The sequence below is a fragment of the Brachyhypopomus gauderio genome, chromosome 7, assembly GCF_052324685.1.
Source record: "Brachyhypopomus gauderio isolate BG-103 chromosome 7, BGAUD_0.2, whole genome shotgun sequence".
Taxonomy (NCBI): domain Eukaryota; kingdom Metazoa; phylum Chordata; class Actinopteri; order Gymnotiformes; family Hypopomidae; genus Brachyhypopomus; species Brachyhypopomus gauderio.
Window position 1 is genome coordinate 13091364 of NC_135217.1, and position 27488 is coordinate 13118851.

Genomic DNA, 27488 nt, shown 5'->3' on the forward strand with positions numbered 1-27488 from the left:
ATAAAGGAACTTCTAACAGATAAAGAATGCATAGCTACCAGTTGAACAGGTCATAGAGATGAGGTGAAAATAACACTGAAGACTCTCTCTCTCACACACACACACACGTATTTATCAGCTCTAACACCTGTGGGATGGATAATCTCCACTTGAGGCGGCAGGATCAGAGATGGTGCTAGCCAGGAGTCTGCTGCACAGCCATTGATCAAACAGCATCGCAGGGCATCTGACCTCAGACCTTTAACCTCTGACCTTTTGCAGACCATTGCTCCTGAGTGATGAAGGAGGGGGGGGGGGGGGGGGGGGGGGGTTGTAGGAGTGGGTAAAAGGTAGCAAGGAACACAAACACTCTTAGCATGAAGAACTGGAAGATTATGAGCAAATTACTGAAAGAACCTTCACATTTGGAACAAAATTCTAGAAAAGAGGCTGGAAGAACCAGTTTGCACTAAACCTGGACACCTGATTCAGTCGAGCAATATAGTGATACTGAATTGAGTTTTACACTCAGATAAGGAATCATTCTAGATTTGTTTCCCACTGGTATGCATTAATTCGACTAGATGCAATCTGCACCAAGACCCTATATCAATGATATTGATTTTAAAGAGAGCGAAATCATAAGTGCTACCAAAAAAACTGCAGGATGAGCAAATAATGCGTCTTGGTGGATCATTGGCAACGTCTGATGGAGCGACAGTTACTGGAGATACACTGCCACCTAGTGGCTGCTGTTAGTGTTGCAGGAGCTGGCCACTGGTGTTCCGGTGTTCTGAAAATCTGTGCTTTGATTTTTTTCCAGACGCAAATACTGCTTCCATTAAAAAGAGACGAGATGTTGTACAACTATTGAGTTTATTTAATAGCTACAGTATGTGTAATGCACCTGCCATTTTATTCGTTTGAATCTAATACGGGCTTCACAAAGTGGAAATGGCCTCATGGCTTACGCTTATGGCCACAAAGAACGAGTCATCACAAATTTTAACATATATCAAACTCGGTGACAACCTATGGTGATAAAACATTTATTCTGAAACATTTTTAACTTTTAAGCAGTAAAATTGTAAGTTTAAGTAAACATCATAATTACAGAGGCAATCCTTTGCAGCAAAACAAAACACATTCGTGTGGATCATATCCGTGGAATGCATAAGAAAGTAATAATTTAAAACACAAAACATACGTTAAGTTGGACTTTTTGTATGTGCACTTCTTTAAGGTAGAGCGTTTACCTTTCAGAGGTCATATCAAGATTTTCTCCACGCATGCAGTTGGCGTGGGTGAAAGCTACAAGACGCCTCAAAAACGGAATTTCATCGACCTCGAGCGGAAACGTCGAGTACCGACGCGTGCTGTCATCCTAATAACGGTGGCTTACACAGAGGTAAAGAGGTCAAAGTTTTGGCGGATATTTGTGTGGGCAGCGACCTCTTTCGCTCATCTGCGACCACTGCCATCTTGTTCATTATCCATTCACTCGCTCGCGCATTGCTTAAGTTCATTTAACTGGTTGATAATTTGCGCTTTTATTTGTTTGACGTAAGATTTGTTTTACCTCTAGCGAAACTTCCTAACTCACGTTTCCGCTACGAATGAAGAGATTTAACTTTCGGAGTTTGCCCTTCTTACTCCCTCGGCCGAATTGAGAGGGGATGAAACTTAAGGATTCAGAAGATGCCTTCGTTCTGGTGCCTTGTAAAACACATTTTGGCCTTGTTTGCTAGAACATGGCGGCACGCATGACGAGCTAGTCTGTATGTGGCCATTTTGGAAGAACAATGATCACTATATTGGAAACAAGTTTAGCATTCAACATTAGAAGTGGTATTTTGATCTCACATGTATCATGCAAGGTTCTGTTGGAAATAGCCTACTACATACTGTATACTGCACTCAGTATATATTGAATAGTTGTCCCCATACTAGTATGCAGTGTAGTATCCAGTATGCAAACACAAGTCATACTACTAGGTCATGACGTGAAGGTACGAAGGTTCCACCCACTTCGGAAGTATTTGCTTCCACCTTTGCATGATGGATTGCAGTGCACCATAATGCTAGATCTCGCCTCGTACTGGGAAGTTTGGCAGAAGTTGTATGATATTCATGTATCTTTCGCATACTGGAAAAATGTATTTTGGTTGCATACAGATTTGAGGGTCGAACAGTACGCTAGAAATACATAGTAGGCTGTTTCAAACAGATATACTCTCCATTACCCAGATTCGCACACACAAGTATGCCAACTCACAAGAAGCCATTTTTCAAAAACAGCAAACCAAGACATTTTGAATACAAATAATAAAAACAATCAATAGCTAAAACAGTGGAAGGTTTGTTGACCTTAAAAGGATTGGGAATGAACTAAATTCTAGAAAAGACTTTGTGAAATTGTGAGGCAGTTAAACTTCAGAATCCCTAAAGAGGGACATTGTCTAGGGCTTACTGTACAACTCAGAGAAAATAAATAACAACAAAATGAAAACGGATGCCTTTTAATTGTTATCATGATGGATCACCCTCCTATAAATTGGACGTTGCATAAGAGATGTATAAACTTTGTGTTACACAAAATAATTCCATAACTCAATGTCTAAATATTCTTGGCATGGTGTTGAACCTGATGTCAAAGTTTATGTAATGTATGACCCAAAAGGACATTACTGTGTACGACTGTAGTTTGAAGGGGGAGGGGGACAGAAACAACAGCTTGTGATTGCCGTTTTGTGTAATGCGTGCAAGAGCAGAGAAAAACTGCATTTTCAAATTTGCTACAGCTCGATTTCTGTGTTGTTGCAGAACGAAACCGAAAATACTTTATATGAAGCACCAGAAAGTTCTTAGCAGTTATGCCATGAATAAATGCAATTAGACACCTCCCCCCAAATTGAGCAATTAAAAGCATCTATTAGCTTGTATGGTGCTACTGTACAGTTATGTACTTGCTTGTGGAACATCTATGCCATTTTGGTTGTTTGTTGCTATCCAAAAAGTAAGTAAGGCTTGCTGGCCACCATCATGAAAAGGGCGTAGAAAGCGTTTACAAACCATTTGGTACCTCAACAGTGCGGTCTTTCGGCAGGTGTAGTACATGGACATACAACTTTCATAGAGAAAAACATGGAGCATGCAGCAATGATTGTTTTGCTAATCCTGATATCAGCTGAAGAAAGCCCTTTACCATGGATCATCCTGAAGCAATCTGCACAGAAGCACAGGGACAGTTAGCTGTCCCAAACAACATGGAGGCAGCCTCCTGGCTGGCCTGGCCCTTCAGATTGTCAGGGTTTGGGGTTTGTCTCTTGTGCTTTTTCCTTTCCTTTTCTCCCTACCGCAGTTTCTGTGCAGGTCGAGTAGCCAGCAGCCATTTGTCCAGAAAGAATTTCAGACGATTTGGGCGAAGCGCGGAGCGCCTCTTCCGTTCCTCACAGTGTGTTTGGCGGCAGCCGCGATCTCCCCCTCCCTGCTCCGGATCCATGAGGAAGAGGAAGAGGAAGCCGAGGAGGGCTTGGACAGAACTGCCAGGCACCATCTTGGCAGCCTCAAGCGATGACGCGGCACTTTTGACATGACCAGCGCAAAATGGCCTCCTCAGTAAGACAGGAAACCTGAGCGTGTCGTCGTCCATTTTTATGCTTCATACCTGTATGTGTGCGCGTGTGGATCATACGTGTGGATTATTACGACAAATGTAGATCTTCTAAGCAACCTTGAGCAGCCTTAATCTCCCACTTCTGACCTTTCACCCTGATCAGTGACTAGTGACCAACAAACATGACCTCTAATAAGGAGATAAATGCATGAGCACATTGACGGACACAGAAGTTGCACGTTAACACTGCTGCAGTACATAGAGATGTGCAGAGCTGCAGCTCTGCTCTGTGGAAGCCCAGCATGGCGGTGGAATGGTGCAGGTCTGCGGAGGCGTGGAGGAAGAGTGGCAGGCGGTGCGTTTCTCAGCCTCCACAGCTGGAAGTGCGCGGAAGGCGTGTCCGGACTGACCAAACGAGGGCGGAGCTCGTCAGTCCTGCAGCAGGGTCTCCCTCCAGTTGAAGCTGTGATTGGGTCCGTGCGTGAGAGGAAGGATGGGCGGGTCCACGAGCTGCCACACCCCTGTCTCACCCATCTCTTCACAGGCACAGAAGCCCAAATATGGGATCTGGAGGGGGATATTTGTGGATACACACATGCACACAGATGTGAACTCAGTAACAATTTAAAAAAGAAAGATGCTGGTAAAATTCATAAGGCCAAGGAGATCCAGGCTACAGACCTTTCGCACCACTTGAACAAAGTCCTTTGAGTTCTGTGGGTTCAGTCCTTGCATCTGACGAGTACAGGCCTCCAGAGAAGAAGCGTGTGCCACTATCAACACTGTGTTTCCTGCTCACACACCCACACAGTTAAGACAGTAAGGACCAGAAAACAGAGTTGCTTCAGCAAACAGAGAAATGCTGTCAGTCCTCTATCAGTCACCACACTGTAACTTCTAAAGCCTGGTGCATAATGTGCCCTTCTACCCAGTTCTCCTACCAGAAATTATATACAGTTTGGAAAGTGAATCGGAAGCGATTGTTACATGGGCAATCCAGTCATGAAAGAGAAGTACTGAATCAGTCCTAAACCTTGGAATGAAGCTTCTGTGCTGATCAGAGGCACTCCGATATTTTCAAACACATTTGACTTTTATGGATGAAAATATGAATGCCTCCTCTAGCATGAGAAAGGGACTTAAGCACATTATTATTAGCATTACTGTTGTCGTTATTACTGTTAACTTTATTAGTGCAAATGTGCAGAAAGGTCTCTGGGTATGATAAATTCTCAATATGTAATACTGAGAGATGAAGGTTTTCAGATTTGCATCGTGATTTGTCAGTGCAAAATGTGCTCCGATTTTCACAATCCTATTGTGTGGACCAGTTCTTTGTCAGACACAGAGGAGGAAATGCTGCCTGTGGTGCGGTGTGCCACATCTGAGCACTCCCGGCTCTCTGTGGCCCAGTCTTTTCTACAAGAGTTTCATAGTGAGTGGTACAGACACCACATGATATGGCTGGTAACAGCAGAGCCACCTGTTGGTCATTAACATGTACTACACTCCCACACTGCCGGTCAATAAGCCCAAGATATATGGACATCATCTGAGTAGCAGTTGTAATACGCTTCCTGTTGAGCAACAAGCTCGGCACCTCACCGCCAGGCCATTAAAACTAACAGGATGAAAGGTTTAAAGAGGGAACGGGTCGAACACACACCCAGCGCCTTGCACTCGGACAGGATCTCCCGCGTCACTTGGAAGCTTCGACTCATGTAGCTCTCGTAGGACTCCGACACGGTCAGCTTGCTGACAGGAATGTGAGGTCTGGGGAGAAGAGGGGACATCTTAGCCACAGGGACACCAGCCAGGCTGCAGAAATCTCAGACGTCTAAGGTGAGGACTCATAAGGGATCAGGAGCCTCTGTCTGTTGAGTTGGGCTTGTTTACACACAAGAGGCAAAGGCTGAACCCAGATCAGCCCTCTTGCTCCGAGATGAGCAGATACGAGAGCCAAGTGACCACACCCCAGAATTTCCTTACAAATACCTACAACACATCAGTGCTGCGACATACTTCCAGCACATTCAAAGATGGCGTGTGCTCTATGGCTCTATGGTTTTTGAACGCACGCCATGACGGTGGATGCGAGAGGGATATGTTCCAGACTCATGCTGTAATAACAACTTATGTTTCAGGATCGTAAAAATAACAGAAGGCACAAAGCACCTGTAGGTTGTGTCCACACTAAAGTTAGCAGCTGCCAGCTCAGTGGGTGGGATCCACGCAGGTAAGGAAGTGCCTGAAACCCACTTGGTCCACTCAAAGAGGCCAGGCTCAACTCGAAGCTTTATCTTGCCATCCTGTTGAAGCCCTGAGGGAGGGAGAGAGAAAGAGAGAGAGGGAGAAACAGAAGGAGAGAGAAAAGAACATGCCAGGTCATATAAGATCAAAGAGGGAGGTAAGTAGTAAAGTGGGGCAAGTAGCCAAAGTGTCCAGTCATTGTACACGGTGCTAAACGCAGTGTGGAGAGAGAGGGGTGTAATTGGGGTGCAATTGGGGCTGTACCTCGAAGGATATTTTGAGCTGTCTGCACACACCGCAAGGAGGGAGAGCAGTACACAAAATCTATCACCGTATGACTGTCAAAGAGAGCCTCACCTAGAACACATACACACACACACACACACACCTTTTTCCCCCATTTCATCCTTGTTTGCAATAAAAAAATCTCAACAACTGAGACTGAACAAGCACTGCTAAATTCTGCCAAGTCATTTGTTCATTAGCATATGCAAATGTGGTTTTAACCAGGGTGGTTCCTCAGTTAACTCAGAGAGAAGGCATTGGTTGTGTCATGCTGTGCTTTTAGGCTGGTACTCGGAAGTGTCCTAGTACAGTACTGACCCACTAGACGTGCCTGTGAGGCCCCGAACACAGTGATGGGGCAGTCCTTGTCATACTCTCTGAACCCACCATTCCTGGCCAGAACGCTGCATGGCATGTTGAGGTTCGATCGCACATAACGGCCTGCAACACACACACACACACGTGTTGGACTGAAGTCTGTCGAGTGAACTTCATTAATCGCTGAATACATATCCCTGACTCCTGAGCTCTGACCTTTGGCATCAAAGCACTGGGTGATCCAGTGTTTCCCAAACACCACGTCCATCCTCTCACCATGGCGACACACAAACAGTGTCCTCTTGGGCAGCAGAGGCTGACTGGTGGGACGCATCATCTAAAACAGGTCAGAGCATGACACAGTGGCCAAAACCCACTACTGAAAACAAAGTTCACTCATACCGACACCCTGACAGGTGAGGGAATGTTTAGCCTCGTCCCGAAGAACGTCAAGAAAAATAAATGTCTTCTGAGTACATCTGAGCAGCCTCATCGCCGTGTCGTACACAGAGTGATGTCTGCTTCCTACCTGCATCGGGTGGCATATGACACCAAGACTGGGCGTGTCCATTGGGCCATGGTCGTCAAGGAGACGGCCTTCGTGCTGTCCATCAAGAAAGGGCCCACCCACTGCTCCACTGCTATTCGTCGGGGAGGTACAGCTGAGGAAGGAATGGGACCTGTCCAGACAACGTAAATTCAAGTCAAAACAAAGGAAGAGACGGACCAAGATCAGAAGAAGGTGCGCGGAGGACGCAAGACAGCCGTCTGACCCGTGCAGGACCCAGGTGTCGCACTCGTCCGCCCGGCTGACGTAGTTCTCGGGCAGCAGGCCCGACAGCCCGGTGCTCATGGAGGTGCCGTACACCCAACCCTCGCTGGCCCCGCCCTGCTCCACCGACGACATGAAGACGAAGTCGCCCGGCACCAGCTCCAGCTCGTCCTCGTTCTGCGGCGCGTACGGGTACATGACGCGCAACGTCTGTGGGGGGGTGGGGGGGGGGGGGGGCGGCGGGCAGTCAGTGGTGAGGTCAAGGGTCAATGATGAGGTATTAAACCCAAACACCATCTTATGTCTCATTTCTAAGATTTACACTGTTGGTGTTGCTACATAAAAGCATAGAGTAAAGGAACTTAAAAAAAAAAAACAAAATGCATTTAGGAAATCTGAACAAATGTGGTAAAGAATAATGCCATCGATGATGAAACAGTCTAAGAATTACTACAGAGTTTCTGTTTGGCCTCATAAAACTGCATAAAAATTACAGTATTTGGGTATGGAGATGAATTCATGCCAAACAGAAATTTAATTCGCACGTTACATTACTGATCAATAGCAAATGTGAAAGCACTTTTGTTTTGCTGAAAATAAAACATGGGGCATTGTATTAAAAAAAGAAATTAAAGGAGGGATTCATGTCAGAATTGTATTTAGTCCACCTTGAAGTATAATTAAGGAACAACTATATATTTTCCCAGTTTAAACATACATGCCTAATTGAAATGCAGTGATTAGAGTGAATGCAGTGTAGTGCAATGGTGTAGTGTATTGTAGTGTAGTGGTAGTGTAGTGTAGTGTAGTGGTGTTTATACAGTGTTTATGCAGTGAAAACATGCCAGAATGAACATGCCACAATGAAAAGGTCCACTGCATTGACATTGTTCAATCTTTTAACAGAAAAACAATGTGTTAAATGAACAAAATGCTGAATTCTTGTCAGAACTGAACGCAGACCACCTTGAAGCACAGTCACCTCACGACATGTCTCACTGGATTTCAGTCAAGAACAGCGTGGCGTTCATGGAGAACAGAAACATCAGAGAGTCTGGCTGGCAGGTTTGTTGCAGAGGTTGAATACGTAATACCACGCTGTCCTTGTTTAGAGATGGGGCCACAGACATCCTCACTGCTGACTGCGGTAACACTCCATGATGTCAGACCTTTCTGTTGTGAGTTGACTCCATTTCAAGGGTGGTTAAACGCCATAGAATAATAGAGGATTATGCAATTTGACATAGATTCCTCGCCATAGTTGATTTCTGATGTTGGTCAGCTTTCGAAACTCTGAAGCCACTGAACCGCAGTGTGGTGTGGTCTGGAGAGACCACAGACATGCCGTGCTGTTAGCACACAGGCCGAGAAGAGCTGTGGGACTTGACCCCATTTAAACCTCCGAACGCTGATCAAGATGGCTGGCGCCTTCACTCCAGCCTGCAGGCTGGTCTTAGCAGATAAGAATTCCCTTGCACACCTCACAAGACTTAAGACTGGGTGGGGTCCTACCTCGTGATTGGCGAATCGAATGTCCCGCGAGAAAAGGACAGCGAGCCAATCGCAGCCCAGAGAAATGTCCACACCCTTGGCCAGCTTTTCTAAGGAGGTTAGGTGATTGGATGGGAAGTGATAGGCCAGAGTCACATGCAGCTGCTTCTTGTGAGGCTCCACAAGAACATCTGGATGTTGGAGAGAGAAAAAAGGAGCAAACATTTTTTACTACCCAGTAAAGGACACAAGGTGGGGCGAGTAAAAGTGGGTTAGTTCTGCATTGGTATCCGACAGACAGTCAGACAGACAGACCTGCTTTGGCAGCTGCCTCAGCAGCGAAATCAGTGGCGAAGGTCTTGAGCACCTCGGCCACACTGTCGTCGATGAAGAGGCCGATGAAGTTGGAGGAGGTGTAGAGCTCCAGGGGGAGGGGAGAGGGGAGGCGCCCTCGCCACTGCCCCACCACGGCCTGCAGCGCCTCACACAGGGCCTCCACCTTCGCATCCGCACACTACATGCACACACACACACACACACACACACACGCAAAAATGGAGCAAGAGCAAGTGAGCGAGGGGCTCGCAGTTAACCTTCCGTCTCAGCGGCACACAGATAAAGGGCGCTGACCATGAAGAACTGGCAGAGCGTGACGTGGGGGAAGATGTTGTGGGCCTTGTTCTTGCCGCACAAGGCCCGGCTCTGCTGCCAGAAGTGGGAGAGCTGGTGGAGCAAAGGTCCGCTGGGGCGCAGGTACAGCACGTACTCTCGCGGCAACGGCTCGTCCAGGAACGGGTCGTCCACGTGGGAGAACAGCCTGTGGACACACAGCCGACACGCCCCCCCGGGTTAAGTGTAGGCAAACTGGTTAAGTACGTTGACGTGGAGTGCGCTTTGGGCACAATATGCAGTTCTGGGACTTTTTTTTTTTTGCCAGCAGAGGGCGATGGATATTCAGAAAAGCACAGAGTTGTAGTAGAAGTAGGAGTCTTATAAAGTAGTTAGGGTTGGCTTGATTTTACACTTTGTAACTCTGGGTTCCGATTTAATTGTGGATCAAAGTGGAGCAGAATGGGTGGACAGGTCTGGGAACTGAACAACAGCACAAATACTTGTTTGTATGTGTGTGTTACTGTGAGAAAGAGTAGTGTTTTCAGAATATGTTTTTTGTCTGTTCTAGTAGAGCAGTGATTAACATCAAATACCACAGAAGGACACAGTGCTAATTAACTCAAAGCCAAATGCCAAATAGGCTTGTGCACGTCTACCAGTGTGTACATGCATGTTTGTGTGTACATCACTCACCAATCACATGCTGCCTGTACATTTCGGCCCCCAGTTGAAACCAGTGCTTTCAACCTGAGAGAGAGAGAGGGAGAGGAGAGAGAGAGAGAGAGAGATCGAGAGATCGAGATTAGTTCCATCACCGTGCTGGTCACAAAATCAATAGTCTTTTTTCCGGAGGATGTTAGGGAGAGTGAGTGTGCTTTGGAGTTTGTTGAGATAAGAGGCCTACTGCTTCTGCCCTTCACTACAGAGGACAAAGACAGATGCAAAGCCATACAGCAGCTTCATCATCGTCATCATCTCTCTACCATGTGTTAGGTTTAACTCATCCATCAACTACATTCCATATATAGGCCTCATTACATGCAATATCAAAGGGTTAATTTATTTCATCATACTAATCATATGCTTGGGGTTCAGTTTTATTTGTTTTTACTTACAAGGGCCTTTTAAATGGTTTTTTAATAAATACATTACTCCACACAAACACACAAACCCTAAATAACTAGATGTTTCCTGATCTCAAATAACTACTAAGTAACATTAGTAAACAATAATAATAATATACTTTGCCAAATGTAATTAATATTCAGATGATTTGTAACTGCTTTCTTTGAATGAGTCAAAACCTCAACATTTTACACTCAACTGAAACGAACCCATATTGAACAATAGCAATATGTATCATAATATATTTATGATCTCAATAATTTGATAATGCTGCCAGTCTGAAGAGTATCCTGCTAACGTCTAAATAGTATGATAATGACTGAGGCCTAAGGAAATCAGAGAGCTAATTACTTAAACTGTAGAACGCAGCTTATTTGCAAAAATAGAATAATGTAACCAGATAAATGTGTAAACATGCCTTAGGTGCATTAATGTAACTTAATATAAAATTTTAATTATGTTCTGGTTTTACACATCTTAAAGGTGGAAAACTGTGTAAAAGTGCAACATGTAATATGATTGTAAACCAGTCGCATGAAAACTATACATCTGAGCTTGTTGCATGCTCTATTTTTAATCAAAAGTCTTTTTATTCATTTTGATCTGTGGGTTGCAAAGAAAGTGGAAAGGAGAGAACGAGAAAGAGACTATGGCTGCACAAAGACATCCCAGCATGTTGTCGTTTTGTTACAGCACCACCAGCACTGATGAAACATTGATGGACCCACACGGGGCCCATTTCCACACTGTGTGCATGGTAAAGATTTGTTGGGTTTCCCCGTCTTGGTTCGCACTGACCAACTACATATTGTGCAGACCGTCTCAATCTGTGCATCATCGCTTTTCATATATACAAACCACTTTAATATAACTGATGTCGTTGTGACCTTTTTTTTGTCGGTCTTGGAGAATATGGCGAGTTCACTTTCACTTTGTGCCACTCACTTATTCCACTCATTTTATCCTGGTTCTTAGAGCCTTCTTCAGCTCTTCAGCTCTAGTTGCACGAACAAAGCTTTGCGGTAGGAAATAGGTGTGTACTTTGACATTCAAGCCAAATCTGACTTACTGTTGCCACGGTTATTTTTGCAGTGTGATATCCTTACTGAGTCAAAGAAAAGGGTTTATCATCGCTTTCGACATATGTTTCATTGCGATCCTGTTTCAGGATCATTTTATCGCCCAGCCCTGTGACTCATGCAGACTGTTATAGACTATTACACAATGCAGCCACATTTTGGGGTCAGCCACCTTCTAACCCCATTCACAGCTGTCCAGTTCCACAACTGGACTAGGTGAGTGGGGGACCCATCCCCAACACAACCAACAGATTCACAGCCATTGTTAGCAGACCCAGCCCTTCTCTGTTGGACTGAGTAGCCTGACTCCCTCACCCCCCCCCAATATCCATCCAACAGACGCGCTGTTGACAAAGACAGACCACTGTGACAGACAGCAACTGTGCCTGTCTGATAAAGCAACCTTTCAATTGAAGTTGTTGGTGCCATACGCCATATTCTACAAGCAAAACTACTCTACATGACTATGGAAAGAATACACTGGATAGAATGATCCTACACAATCAGGCCAGTGGTCAAACCGCACAATACAACTCAATGCAGAATTACAAGACACCAAATGGTGACGTGTACCTCATTGACCATGGTGATTTGAATGTATAGGATTGTTCAGTCATTAAGTGTAATTAAATATGTTGTTCATATAATCTACACACACACACACACACAAGTGATCCAGATACAAGGTGAACTCGTGTTATGTCCTTCAGAGTATAAATGCACTGTGAGACACACCGATGGACAGAGCTGAATCATTCAGGAAACATCATCTCTGAAATGGAATCCAGTTTCCAATATGGGTGGGCTGACTAAGCGAGAGCCTCTGGACACTTGTGAGCTGTGTGTGAGTGTGTGTGTGCGAGTGTGAGAGAGAGAGAGTGTGTCAGTGTTTGTGTGCATTTTTGAGCAAATGTGCTGCAAGAAGCAATACTGTTGGAAACCAGTCTCACTCATACTGGGGTGATGAAAAAGGAAATGTGTCACAAAAGAGAGCCATCATTAACAAAGTCATGCACCACTCAGACTGCCCTCAACGTGAGTGTCTTCACCTCACCATCTCTCTCCCTCTCTGCACTGCACAGCAGGATTTCTGAAAGGATCTCATTAGAGGTGATGTGACACATATGGCTCATATTAAAGACATACAGGCATGAATACACATATGTGCACGCACACACATGTGCACAAATATCCATGTATGCACACACAGAATATACAATAAGGACAAAATCATTCATACTTCTGTAATTATATAAATATGACTGGTTATTCTTGATAATTGAAGGGATGGGTAAATGTGGCATGATTTGTTATAAAATAATGGAACTGGAAAAATCAGGTACTTTACAAAATATTGACTGAACATGTTCTGTGTTTGTTTATAATAAGTATGCTAAATTAAAGGCTTTCCCCAAAGCATTTATTTGCACTTTCTTCTATTTATCTAAGATGGTTATATCTGTAATTGCCTGGTTTTCACTATACACATATTTGCTGTAGGGGCGAAAGATTACACAAATTATAGGAAAAATTATTGAGACGTTTTCTCTGCCTCAAATAATAATTTATTTTACTGTGCAGGTCAAAGCACTGTATTTCACACAGCCCATTTTTAATTGTGGCACTAAATGGTTAGGATTTGATTAGCTTCCAAGCTAGCATATTTTTTATTTAAAGGTAGTTTATTTTCAAAATGCACAATCTTAACGTGTTCTCACTCTCAGGTTTCACGCTGGAATCCCTAGAATGGAGCAGAGAACCCGAGACAAGGTAAAATTAATGTAGCGCAAATAAAGGAGATAGCGTTAAATGTACCTTATTAGCATAACGATTCTATGGCTGGGTTTCCGTTAATCATGTCTAATGTGTCGCTGGTTTATTACAATGGTGACAAGTATACCCTTAATGTTCGAACAAAATGTATTTAATCTGTAAAAAGACGGCGCTGTGGAGTTAAGAAGACGAAAAAAAAAAACCACAACATTTTATCCGAACACTCGAAGGACTTTTCAGTAGAATACTCGATTTCTAACATATTCGAAAGCTGCAGCCCCAATTAGCCACAATATTCTCCTATGAGAGACAACCACTCATTCTGTGAACAGTTTTTCAAATTCCTCAAACAAAAATAAAATTATGGAACTAATTAGCATGGTTATATGAAAGCCCTTTTATAAACATCTCCACAGAAACAGGACGTTTTGGACAGGTCTTCGGACAGATGTCCTTCATCAGGACAACTTTTCTCTGGAAAGTTTGTGTACTTCACTACAGTTTTGAAAATCTCTACATCTCTTACTACAATACACAACAGTGGTCTTTTTCCCCCACTCTCTCTTGGGCTTTCAAACTTGCCAGTGGATAACCTTAACCATAATGCACCAGGTTTATTCAACACCTTCAGTCCACAGTGTACTATGGTGCACAGTGGTACTGGTTTAAGAGGAGAGCACCGCATTCAGATGCCACTACATGTTTCTCAAAGCCACACAGCCTCTCACAGACATCACAAACCTTTACACTACAGTAGCATAAAGAATGCTATCCAAAGACTGCAAACTGTACCCAACTCCTTGACAGTGGTGGACGAAGTACACAAACCATGTACTTGTATACACATACACAAAGTAAAACATTACTCCAGTACAAGTAGAAGTTCTCCCTTTAGTCTTCTACCCAAGTAAAAGTGCAGAAGTATTGAAAGTAAAAGTAATGGCTCTAATATTTACCACCATGTTCTGCATGTAAAATCTGGCAGGTCACCTGACTGCAATAGTTCGAGGCACACTTAGTTGCTTTGCCACAGCTCTCAATTTAACAATAACAGTTACATCAGCACCAGAAAGACAGAATTCTACCACTTGCTCATTAACCTTTCACACTACTTGAGTGTAAATTCACCATAAGGACTTGTCTGCTACTCTTTGAATTAATCTAAAATTAATCTCAATGAGCTCTTATGTGGCCATGTTTCAAAAAACTTGCCTGTACTGCTTAGCGTGCTATAGTCCCATCCTGATTTGCTGCCCGAGGAGGAAAGCTGTGGAACCTGATTGGCTGACTGTAACTGAAGACCATGAAAATGAAAATGTATTCTGCTCAGAACGCATTTTCAAAATGTATTGACACAGATTGAGCGCTGTTGGTATTGTAATGTTATTACAAACAGGAGAGGCATTATTTCCCCTTTAACATTTGAATTTTGGCATATGTTTTGTGTGGTGGTGAGGTTGAAAATTACATTTCAAATGCATCATCACAAAATGCAAATGCATATTAAGTGAATAACATTTTTATTTTTTAATACAACTTTTACATGATCACATGAAACTTGAAAATTCAAATATATTTATTCATTTAAATAAAGGCACAAATAAAGCATCCAAATGTGATAAATATGAATAGTCATCTACCAAATTGCAAATGTAAATGGGATTATTGCATTTGAATTTGAATTTTGAGGTTAAAGTTGCTTGTTTGAGTGGAACATGTAAATGCAAATATTTAGAATTACATTGCCATTTTGCGTATTACCTTTTCATTTTAATTCTGAGACCGATTAATTTCCATATTTTTCTGATAATATTGCGCTGCTGCGTTGCCATTGAACCGAACGCAGATTGGTGCGCGTGCTTCGCACTTTTGCTATGTTACTATTTTAATGAACACAAGAAGACTAAAGAATGGACATCATATATACACTGCTCAAAAAAATAAAGGGAACACTTAAACAACACAATGTAACTCCAAGTCATCCACACTTCGTGTTCAGATAGGAAGCAACACTGATTGTGAATCAATTTCAACTGCTCTTGTGCAAATGGAACAGACAACAGGTAGAAATGAGAGATTTTCAGCTGATTTCAAAGATTTTTATTAATTGAGATCTAGGATGTGTTATTTTAGTGTTCCCTTTATTTTTTTGAGCAGTATATTTTGCATAATGTAGTGGAGTAAAAAGTAAAATATTTGACTTTGAAATGTAGTAGTTAAAGTAAAAAGTTACAAAAAATGGAAATACTTAAGTAATTATTTTATTTCTTTACTCAAGTACAGTAACTGAGAGCCTGAGATGCCAGGTGACAAGGTTCCTGGTCCAGCACGTAAAATACTTCTAGCATCTTGAGTGACCACGGCTGCCAATCTGGTGTAGTAACACAAACTTTAATTGCAATAAAAACCAGGAGGCAGCCCAGACCCAACACCTTCCCACACAAACCACTGCTAGGTGTGGTGCTGAAGGCACACAGTCTGGTAGGAGCTCAGAGATATGCGTCATGCAAAGAACAAAGGGCAGGAAGCCTTTTGTGATCTCACACACACACACACACACACACACACACACACACACACACACACACCACCCTAGTCCTATATGCCTCCATAGGTTCCACCACTGATGAACAAGCAGCCGGTCTGGAACAGATTTAAAGGGGCTAGGGCTCCTAACCTAAAACATTCACAGTCGTCCTCTGACTATACTCTAACCTGAGTGGATCTGCCTCAGCATGACTTGTGAGGAAGAAGCAGGGGAGGTTTAAAAGAGTCAGTGATGGTGTGTGAAGAAGGAAGGGCAGCATGTGAGATGCTGAGCTGATCGCCGGATGCAGACACACACAATCTCCACAAACCACTTCTGCTGGGGATCTCTGGTCACAATCAGTTTGTGTACATGGCTTTGTGTGTGTGTGTGTGTGTGACAGAGACAGACAGACACAGAGAAAGAGAGAGAGAGAAAGAAAATGTTGCACATGCGCTATAGAATGTCAGCACAAGAGATAGATTTGAGAACTTGACTGGTTTAAATTTGGACAGACATTTAAAGAGGGCGGCCAGTGTTCCCCCTAACCCTCAGGCCCCCTATACATGCAGGGAAACCATGCACTGATACATAGCCATATGGCCATGGACACACACACACACACACACACTTATTTAAACCAATTACTAATTCCACAAAAAAAAGATAAGTTCCAAAGGCACTTAGAAATACAAACACGGTTATTGTAGCATAACATCCAAACTCATAATTGAACATAAACACAATCATCTAAACACGATCATAAAACCCACATATGCCATATGGTCTGCTTTGACATATTTAACCCATGCATACACATAGCGAGACAGCAAAACTAAATTCAAACGGCAACCAAGATAAATAGATTAATACATTTGTAATTAAAACAATAAAATTATCAGCTGCAAAGCCTGTCCAGCTGTCCCTGACTGACGCGTCGACATCACTCTCCCCTCCACAAATGAGAAGGCGGCTCCTCAATATTTAACCACACCTCAGTTCAACACCACCCACTCCGTCTCGTGCCCTTCCCTCACCATCTGTGAGGTGAAGCATCTGCTGGAACGCAACACGTTTGGCATCCAAAACACAATCCTTAAATCATACGGTTTTACATGAGGGATTTTGCTATCCCAGGGATCATCACACACACTGTTATTCAGAGAAAAAAGAGGGGGGGAGAGTAACAGGCGTTAAAAAGATGGCAAATATGAATGTTTGTATGGAGGAAGTACATCACACGCACGCACACAAAGATGTTCCAGTCGTAATTAGGGGATTTACAGAGGACCTCGATGAAGCTTGTTTCGTGTGTGTGTGTGGCCTTGAAGCAGGAAAGACTAAAGAGATTATACAGCACCTTCTGACAGGCACTGAAAATACAAACTCTCACCCCAACACACCACCTACACATCTCAGATATTTCCACTATACACACACACAAACACACACATCTGAGGCACCTATTCTACACATATATGCACATAAAATCAAACACAAGCCTATGCAGACATGCACACACATCAGCAACGTGCATGCAAAACACAAAATCATACAATACAATCTTCACAAACATGTAATACCCAAGACATCAGAAATGCAAGTTCCACATAAAAACAAATGTGTACCACGTTGTGGTATCCAAAACTTCTAAAAGGTACTATTTTAAAACAACGCAGAAATGAACTGACACAAAGACATAGACGCACGTACACAAATACAAGTATACATTTTCTTCAACACACACTGTGTTGTCAAAGTCTTCTTCAAACTGTGTGCACGTGCTCACAGGGCTCCAGTTACTCTCCCCCTCCCTTCCTCTCCAGTCAGAACTCCAAGCAGGAACTCAATGATTTATTTATAAACTGCATTTCCTGCCCTGTGCTGTTGGGAGAATGGAGGCTGTGCCTTTGCTTGAGCATGTGTTTTGCTTACAGATAATATACAAATGCAACAGGTTATCAGCCATTTCTTCTGCTTTGTGTCTTTGTGATAGCTCTTTGCTGGGGGGGGGGGTGCTGTGGAGACAGCGGCTGGTTTGTGTGTATATGAACGTGTGTGCTGTCCCTCTCTTTAGCCTATTTGACCTCTTCTGTCAACCTCCACAAGGAAACACTTACTTCCTGTTTAGAGTGAAATAAAGTTAGCATGCACTCCCGACCATACCACCCACCCACCATATAGGCTCCTCGGATGAATGAATGCTCTCAGATCACAAGTACACGCTAAAAGTGAAGTAGGCCTACATAATGCCGTTTTGTTCGCCTTTGTAGTGTTTTGCTTACGAAACGTAATAAAATTAGGCAGTGAGATTAGCTAGATCACGAAAACGTGCGCGCACAGTGAGTCCCAACAGATATTAATTTAAACAAAAACTATTCATTGTTTTCTCTTTAGAGTAACTGAAGAGCTTTGTGTGAGTATTTCACATGGGACTAGCACACCCTCCTGCATTCCTCATTCTCTTCAGCACAATTCCACGTCTCTTTCCCTCATACACACGCAGTGTATTCGTCCTTTTCACTGCGTCTCTTCCCTCGTTCCGCCGTTCATCGCCCACAGACCCGAGCCAGCGCGCGCCGTCTCCGATTGTTCCGCGCTGGGTGGCCATAGGGTGACTGTGTTAGCATTGTGCGCTAATTGCTAACCTCTGACAAAAAGTCTTTCACCCAGTCACATGCTAGGTGTGAAGTAATTCTCTCTCTCTATCTCATTAATTCCATTTACTGCGAGGGAAAATATGCTACTAGTCCGTTCCCACTTAGTCTAGCAAAGACTGGTGTTACTTTCACCGGTTTGTTTTTGGCACACATTAACAGCATGAGTAAATGCAAAAGCTCACACAGGTAAATGTGCCCAAACGGCAGTTTTACAATCGCATATAATATATCAGACATCCCATCCAGATCCGTCCCACGACTAGTGTTGCCACCTGTCCCCGTTTTCCCGGGACTGTCCCGGTTTTCACGTGCCTGTCCCGGTTTTTCGTCTAACTAGGTTAGTTCAAACCACGATTCAGACTGTTTCTGCACACTTTAAATCAGTTTTTTTTTCTCGCTGTGTCCATTTTAAACCTCCTCCAGTAACGTTTTACGTTACGTTTACGTTCGCCACCCCCACCCCCCGTCAACAGATTACACTCGCTCAGTATGACCGTGTCCTTGCTTTTTGTCAGACCTAGGTGGCAACCCTACCCACGACCGTTGGAAATCCTCAGTATCACATTTCTTCCGCTGCTAAGCCTTAAGAGCAGCGATTTTGATCAGTAGGCCTACTACGAAAATTAAAACACGAGTGATGAGATGTTTTCATCACACCTCATTACACAGGCTACGTGATTTCAAAGTCCATTGCGTATGGAAGACGATGGTGTAGGGTATTTCAGATTAAAGATACTACTTATGAAACTTAAATGACTTGCTCTTGACTCACACGGAAAGAATATTCAGCTTTGAGTGGAAAATAATAACCGCGCTGAGAGAAACGGAGCGAAACCCGTGCAGTGTGGTCCGAGCTGTGGCACCATCAGATTCCTCTCTCTTCAACCCAACCATGTCTCCTGCATGTGCAGCACGGGGCTTATCCTACATAAATATTCATAAAGCTCTATCAATACCGCAAAAGAGGTAGGTTTTTTTAACCAAGAGTAACACAGAGTATGCCGTTTTATCCTGCCGTTACATATAAAGTAACCAAAGTTACTCGTGCTTTTCACGTTTTTAAACAGGTTCGTTCATATACACCGATTGTACGGAAAACGCGAATGACCTCGCTTATATCCCACCATTCACGACAAGCTGAATTCCAATGTGGTCGTTTTAACTACGTTTCCCAGAAACCCGTATGTTTATGTAAAGGTCCTGTGGGTGTAATCGGAGTTATGTATCATATAACATAACTCCGGAAGATGAGAAAGAGTTCTATAACCTCTTAAAAGTGCAACACCTTAAAATGGAAATAAACTGGTAGCACTGGTACGAATGCCAAGCCCAGTTAAAACGACCGGGCAGCTGCGAGGCCGCTATTTTGTTTCTGTGACCCTAAACATAACCTTTAGTTTAAATTGGAGCGTAATGACAACCACCTGTGACCCGGACGAACGCCACTGATAACCCTGACAGTTACCCAGCCAGAGCTACTGTAGCAACCCATGCAAAATTACTTCCCATGTATTCCAAATGTTTAATTTACGTCCGCGGCAAAATCAGCAATTTCGGGGGGGGGGGACCTACAGGATATTACTCCCCTCCCCCCAATAATGTATAAATCCAACAATATTTACCTTTTCCATAAATGATTTATTTAATTGGCATTTACTAAGTAATGCTAATTGTGTTCAAATGAGAATCTTAAATGGAAAAAGTGCAGTGCAATTTGTGTGCAGACAAAGTTTGATTACTTTCTCCCATGTATGTCCCATCATGTATTTTGCATTCACACATGCATTCAGACAAAACAAGGTGCAAGTATCTGTCAGAGCAATAAGTGACATGCATCTGCTGGGAGTCACAGAGATCTGTCTTCTAACTCTAACCTGATGTCTGGATATGACCACCTGGTCTTTTTTCCATTTAAGATTCTCAATTTGTGTGCAGACACACACACAAAAGTGTGCCTTTCCACTCTGTTTGAGAGTATCAGTACGCAGCACATATGGGTTCCTTTATGTCCCAGCAGCCCCAGTGCTCTTGAAAGGTCACAAACCACTTCCTGAAACAGGCCACTTCCTCTCGGCGGACAAACTTTGTGTTCCAAATGTATGGGGAGCCTGCCAGCGTAGGAGGACTGTGTGTGTGTGTTTGTGTGTGTGCGCATGAGCGCGTGTGCATGCACATTATTTACTCAGCAGCATACAAGACAAGCAAGTTGTCACTATTTAAAACAAAAAAAAACACAAACCTAACCTAAACTTTTAAAAACATGTAGTTTTTCAGTCAAAACCTGAAGTGCATTTCAGCTCGCTGCAAAAATATCTTCTCGATCCAGTGAAGCACAACTCACAAATTAAGCATTTTCTCTTCACTGATGGTTGACTGTGGTGAGAGACATGAGGTTTTTTTTTTTTTGCTGTTTTTCCTCTCAGAGAACAACAAGAGGTTTGAGATGCACCCCACTCAAAGGCGCAGAGCAGTCCCCGTACCGTGCTGCTTGGAGCCCGCTGCTCCGTGCACGCCGGCCTGGAGAGGCATCGTCAGGTTGGTCCAGCCTGTGGTCTCCTCAACGCTACACTGAGGTGGCAAGGGACTAGGTGTGGTTGACGGAGCCTATACCCCCCTCCCCCAGAACACCATGTGATAACCCAAATACGCAAGCCCTTCACTCACGCACATGTAAAATAAGACACCACATAAGACGTTTGAATTAAGATAGCTGTAAGACATGGCCATGGGTGAATTGAAGGGCTGAAAATCTTTTACATTGGTGCATGTTTGCTCAATCCAATTAACAACATACACAACTTTTACATCCAGTCACATGCCAGTGAGACAAAAAATAAAGCACCTAAGTACTAGAAGTAGTTTCTCTTGCAACTCATAAACACACACGTAATATATGTATCTAGCCAAAAGTTGTATAGTATTGAATCTCAAAATTAGTGAAGTTAAAGATCCAAATGAGTGAGCTGCAGAAAGGGCCTGGAGGAATGTTGCTGTGGAATTAATGGACAGATCTCCAGCTCTGAGCACCAGTATTCAGTCATTAGAACGAAGCAAGTTTAACGCTGCTGTTGATTTATGTTGGTAATCGTAGACGGCACTGGAAATGTTCAGAGTTTCCATCATGAGCCATTCTAGCTCGAATTCTGTGGCACCTTGGAACTTTCTTTGAGGGTTTACAACAGGTGTTTTTGCTAAATTCTGTAGATTTTCCAATCAATTGGTAACCATTACTTCATATGTAATCTGTAGGCAATGCCAGTAAATAATAAGTTATATGAAATTTATATTTTACATTTCATTTGTAGTATTTTGATGCATTGCAGCTTGCGGTGCTTAAATTTCATCACTCTCAGAGACCATATATTTAGTAAATAAATATTTTAATATATTATTCTAGGAGAAGAAATCTGCCAAATGTTGACCTAAAAAGGTACGTAGGCAGGGTCGTTGGCATGCCTGTATGCTAGTGGCATTGTTTTAATTTTAAGCAGTGACTCATAGACCTAGTGCCTCTAACATAATACTAAAAAATCCAATTTAAGTCTTAGACACTTCAACTTCCTTATACAGTGCTCAGACCATTTTTTTCTTCACCGACTTATTTTTATTTGAATAAATATATATTAAAAGTTAAACAAACCTTAACTGATCCATTTACTGTATCATGTTCATCAGGAATGCACATACCATACTGGTGATCTAAACAGGGTATGGAGCTCAACAGGTTTGGTTCCCACTTCATTAAGTACGACCTTTCCTTTGTATTCATTGTTAACCAGCCTTTGGCTTGCTAAGAATTTCACGGGGCCACTCCATACATGGCGGGAAGCCGAGCATTAGCCAAGCCTCTGAGAAGGGTGACCAAAAGGGAAACTCTGCAACGTGGCGGTGCGTTCGGCACAGAAGAGCAGGAACGGGAGTGCAGACCCACGGGCCGGCCTCTCTCCTGCACCTGCCCAGAGTCGACCTGACGCTTACATTTCCAGCATGTGTTCTCCCTGGGCATCAACCCCGTGAGCTTGGCGTTGCCGGCAGCTCACTCTCCCCCCACCTGATCTACCAGGTGAAGGAGCATGGGACTTCTGTACAAATTTGTTAATTCAGCAAACCCAAACACACATAAGCACAGGCTTACATAACGCACCCAACATTACAGCACTTATGAGACAATTCTGAAAACAGTTTACAAGCCCCAACTCCTTGTGGCTACGACACATAGAAAGAGTGGAGGTGATTGTCCTTAAATGTACCCCAGAGTTCATTCAGGCTTTCTTTGGATTAACCAATCCAGAGATGTGGTGACCTAACAGGCTCCTCCTCCAGGCCTACTCACACTCTCCATGAACTCGTTCATGGTGTCATTCTCTCGCCATGCTCTTCAAATGGAAAAGTTGTGCAACTCCTGGCTTAACACACACACACACACACTACATCAACAGGCCAGGCCTGAGAACACTCCCTGAGCGGTCAGAACACAGGACCCTCAGTATTTCCACTGTGTGTGTGTGTGTCTCAAAATTTGTGACAGAAAGACACATGCACATACACATGCACACACAACTTGAGAAACACTACAGTCTTACTAATCCGAGAGAGGAGGGGAAAAAAAACACATTCTGCATGTGAATTCTGGAGATAAACTGACCTCTGCCTTTCTTCTCAAAACAGCACCCCATTCATTTACTGGCCCCTTAAACAGCTGCATGGGGGTGGGGGAATGGGTGGTGGAGGGGTGGGGGCCCAGCAGCCATCCCCAGGAAGAACATGTTGAGTTTATGATGTACATGTAGGCCCACAGCCACATCACATACCATCTTCACATGAACAGTGCAGCTACAGACAACATGCAAAAACCAGAGGATGCGGAGGACAGGGAGTTATCACAAGATAATTTGCAAGATGCAAAATAAAGTGAGTGAGAACCAAAGTTGACACATGCCCAGTTATATTACAAAACTGTTCATCTGAAGCACAAAGACCATTTGAGCATCAAACAGCCACCGAATATGCGGTCAACAACAGAAAAAACATTATGCCTCCTTGCCCACTTTCTTCCTCACTGGTACACAACTGGCCTTGCACCATATATGCCCATGTGACAACTTTAAACCACAGTGACCATGAGCAATCACAAACACAGTGGCAAACACGGACAGGCCTCGTGCAACACTTTATCAGCAAATAAAGATCAGACATTCATCTCTTTGACCATAGCCAATTCTACAAATCTAAAAGTGGCACGCAAGTGACAACTGTGTGTTGGTGCATTGCTAAAACATATTTAGAGATCATGTAAATATGAATGATTGTGAGAATCAAAGGAAAATAAAGAACATCAGCATTGTGAAAACATAAATTACTCTGAATGAAGAAAAAATGTTCTGTTTGCATTACTTGCTGCCAACACAGAAACAATACAGTGTGAAGTAAGAAATTTGCCCAGCAACTTCAGTTATTATGGCAGTGGTCGTGTTTGCTGTCGGTCGGAGGAACAGAACACATGCTGACGCGTTAAGAAGCTGCCGTGAAAGTTCTTCTTTTTAGTGCTTTGCTTTATAAGCGTTTGCATTGGTTCTGTTCTCTCATTCACCAAGACAAGAGACTCCGTCCGCTTGGTCCGCTTTTAATTCATTTTTGAGCTTTTATATGACAGCAACATTAATCAAAAACGATGGCAAACCTATTAACAAATTTATTCAGTGTTCTGCACCGTTCTCTTTTGTTCTTGATAATATCTTGATGATCTATGATGAGATACCAACATGGTGGGAAACCAGAAGACATCCTTTATGCCAGTACAACATTAATCAAGGAGATATCCACCTTTTAGGTTATGTGATGTTACAATACAGGAAGTCTCAGTCTGGGGGCCCACAATCATCCCCTTTATGTAGTTCAAGTTAAACTCTTTGAACATCTGAATACATTGAAAATCTTTCAGAATTATTCCCTACAACACTTTGTACCATCGGCTGAGCCGCCGCACGATGTGTGCTGGACCTCACCAGAGGTCTTCAGCACATGACCACACGCCACCTCTTAACTGTATACTAACACAAGGAGAAACTAAAGGACAACTGACAAACAGGCCGCATACCACACGGTCAGATAGAGGTTGATGTCTGTGTATTACACACAAACAATCAACACAACAAGAAAAAATGCATCTTAGGATCCATCTTCCTCCTTAACCTGCTGCCCTTCTGTGGAATTAGAATCTGATGGGTTAAGATCAGCTGAAGCAATGGCAACACGAGGCCCAGAATAAAATGCCCAGACATGAGGGGATGCCATGCAGATGACACTTGGGGATTAAGGCAAACTAAAGCAAGCGCCGCCATCGCACCGCACGGTAGGTTTGATGAACGAGCATGCGGCTTCTTGCTGGCAACATCATAATGGCTCGCTTACAGAGCTCTGCTGCGAGCGCCACTTCCTCTGGGTACATGGGGAAGCCTTCTACCGCACGCAGTGAGCGGCCGAGGGAACAATCAGGCAGCCAATCAGCTGCAGCTCTGGAAAGACAGTCCTCTGGGCACAAGTTCTCTGAAGGCAGACCCAATTCAAATTAGTCGTTTTCTAAATGAAATGTCTAAATGATACCAGGAAGTATCAGATACAGGGTACAAGGGTCAATAATAGAATAGCTCGATTATCATGGGGCAAGATACATGTATGCAAGGAAGTCAAGCAATGTGGGCTGAGAACGGGCCATTGATAACACTTTCCCCTCTCGTGAGTCCCCCCCAGGGGTGTCTGAGGTGTATGCAAACATACTATCGGCGCCCCCCCCCGAACGAAAGTTGTTGACGGGGGGGGGGGGGGGGGGGGGGGGGTGGCGAACGTAAGATGGACACAAATTAAGTATTATATCTCATCGATTTGGCACCCCCTCTAGTGCAGCGCCATACGCTGCATGCCCCCTTTTTGCGCCACTGGTCCCCCCCAATGTCCACACTTCATCTTTCTCATCACGCTATCTAAGTAATGCTGCAGGGCAGGGATCCTCACCTCCCTTATCAAGCAGCCACCATCCTGCACAGTTTCAAGATTTCACAGGTCCAGTACACCTGAACCCACTTTTGAAGGACTTAAACTCAAGAGCTGATTCTTCAGTACTGGAAGTTGGGAAAACTGGAAGACATGCAAAGCAATGGGTGATCAGGACTGGAGTTGATAACCTCTCCTGTCAAGTCAGCCTATGTGTTTTTATTTACCTCGGATAAACCCTTAATCTTACTCCATGGTCACGAAAGAACTCTAAAATTAAGGTGTGAAATAAAAACTACTGATTTCATCTCATCTTAAGAAAATCACAGCTATTGTTTTGCTGAACAGTCATATGTTAAATGTTGAGGAGAAATGGCTAAAACAGTTTTCTGACAGGACGAAAATTCACTGCGAAGTTAATAAACAGTGTAGAATTCAGTGATTGCCTTCTTGTTTCAGTGTTTACAGCTCACACACCTTATTAGGTTGACCTGCGCATAATATTATTAAGATTTAGGATGCGTATTGCGCTTCCACAGAAGGCTGTGGTAGTACTTCTCCTGACCTCCCGTCCGCGGCCCCTGCCAACCTCATGCCAGGCGGGGACGGGGTGGCACACGTCGTGCCCGGGCACCCACAGTCAGCACGGGTAGTTTCTCAGCGCGGGACTCACGTGAGGAAAAGTGTGATGATGTGACCGGTTTCAGATTTGACAAATGTGCTTTTACTCCGTCTAGAAATGGAAAACTTGGGCAGCTACAACAACTACCGCGAAGATTGCGTTTGTGTTTAACCTTGTCACGTATAATCAGTAACATCGGTTCGACGCCATTACACATTAACAAGAGTTCGACTGGATGAAGGTTCGACCACGGTGGCCTCCTACATGTACGGGTCTGCGTTATACGGACGGTTTGCCGTAGCGATTTACTGCGAAGTCGGTTGATGCGCAGGTCTTAAACGAGCAGCGGGTGGTAAATAGGCTACTTACGCCCTGGTTTTTGGGAAGCCCATCGATAGCAGCACATCCAGGCAGGACCCATGTTTGACAGTTCCTGGCCGGGTCTGTCGCTGTCTCCGCGGTGTAACTTTGGCATAAAGATCCTCTTTTGTTGCCATAGCTCACCGTCCCATTTGGCGTTTCACTCCTGCGGACTGCTTACTTTTCGTGTGTCAAGATAGGATACATCACGCACTCGAAACTAAATCAAAAATACAGTCCAGACTACCAACTGTGGCGAATGACAAGTGTACGTGACACCGTACATTCGTCTGCGCACACGGACACAAAATAAATAACTACAAATTAAAAAAGGAGTGAACTGCGTGGTGGGGATACAGTGTTTGTCAAGAGCGCGTTGGTCTTCCTCCTCATCACTGTTACAGGAGGGGGTCACCACTCGGAAGTCACTTTCATCCGACAGTCTCCTCCCAAGCGATCGAGACGTCTGCTGTGGAAACACTGCTTATTTTTCCCTGCCTCCAGCAGCTGAATGCGTAGGGACAAATGTTGCTACAGTCATTTCTGTAGCAATATGTTGCATCCCTAGTCTCATCGCTTCCTCTTCGCGATGACTTATTTATGAATGGGGTTTGAGTGAAGGCAGGATCAGCCTGTCAGGGACTCGCCCGCCTTGGGCTCCGCCCCCTGCTCTTAAAGGGGCAGTTTCAACTTTTTGTATTCAAGAAGGTGCATGACTTGAACGTGACCGCCGTGTTTTAGTCATCGTCACTCTCAGCTGGCTCACACTGTATGTTATATTCATATCCATGTTCGTAGTGCTCAAGACCCTGTTGGAATTGTTTTCTTTTTTTGGGGAGGGGGGCATTTAAGTCCAGTAAAATAATAATGACTGCAGGTAAAGTGGTGTCAGGCGGAAAAGACCAGTCACGTGCAACGTGTGTGGATTAAAGAAAAAGAAAACAGTGTTTCACATCCGAAACGGAGCGAAGTCAACTCCATGAACGTACGGGGTCCCCATAGATCTCCAGCTTAGAGGGGCCAGTTCAA

At 43.8% G+C, this 27488-nt stretch overlaps 1 protein-coding gene across 1 annotated transcript; it reads right to left on the reverse strand.

Moving 5' to 3' along the window:
- Positions 1-857: 857 nt before the first annotated feature.
- On the reverse strand, positions 858-27042 carry ubash3ba (ubiquitin associated and SH3 domain containing Ba). The gene is made up of 14 exons (XM_077011860.1): positions 26469-27042; positions 10017-10070; positions 9342-9528; positions 9027-9225; positions 8733-8902; positions 7222-7430; positions 6978-7128; positions 6665-6785; positions 6449-6571; positions 6110-6202; positions 5771-5915; positions 5262-5368; positions 4277-4386; positions 858-4162 (listed from the first exon to the last, which is right to left on the reverse strand). The coding sequence occupies exons 1-14, from the start codon at positions 26594-26596 to the stop codon at positions 4025-4027; spliced, it is 1935 nt and encodes a 644-aa protein (XP_076867975.1). The 5' UTR covers positions 26597-27042; the 3' UTR covers positions 858-4024.
- Positions 27043-27488: the final 446 nt, after the last annotated feature.

Coding starts and splice junctions, on each gene's coding strand:
- ubash3ba (XM_077011860.1), bottom strand. CDS start 26,596: ATGGCAACAAAAGAGGATCTTTATGCCAAAGTTACACCGCGGAGACAG. Junction 9,226..9,341: donor CGCTCTGCCAGTTCTTCATG/GTCAGCGCCCTT, acceptor GTGTGCATGTAG/TGTGCGGATGCGAAGGTGGA. Junction 5,369..5,770: donor AGTGTGGACACAACCTACAG/GTGCTTTGTGCC, acceptor TCTTCTCCCCAG/ACCTCACATTCCTGTCAGCA.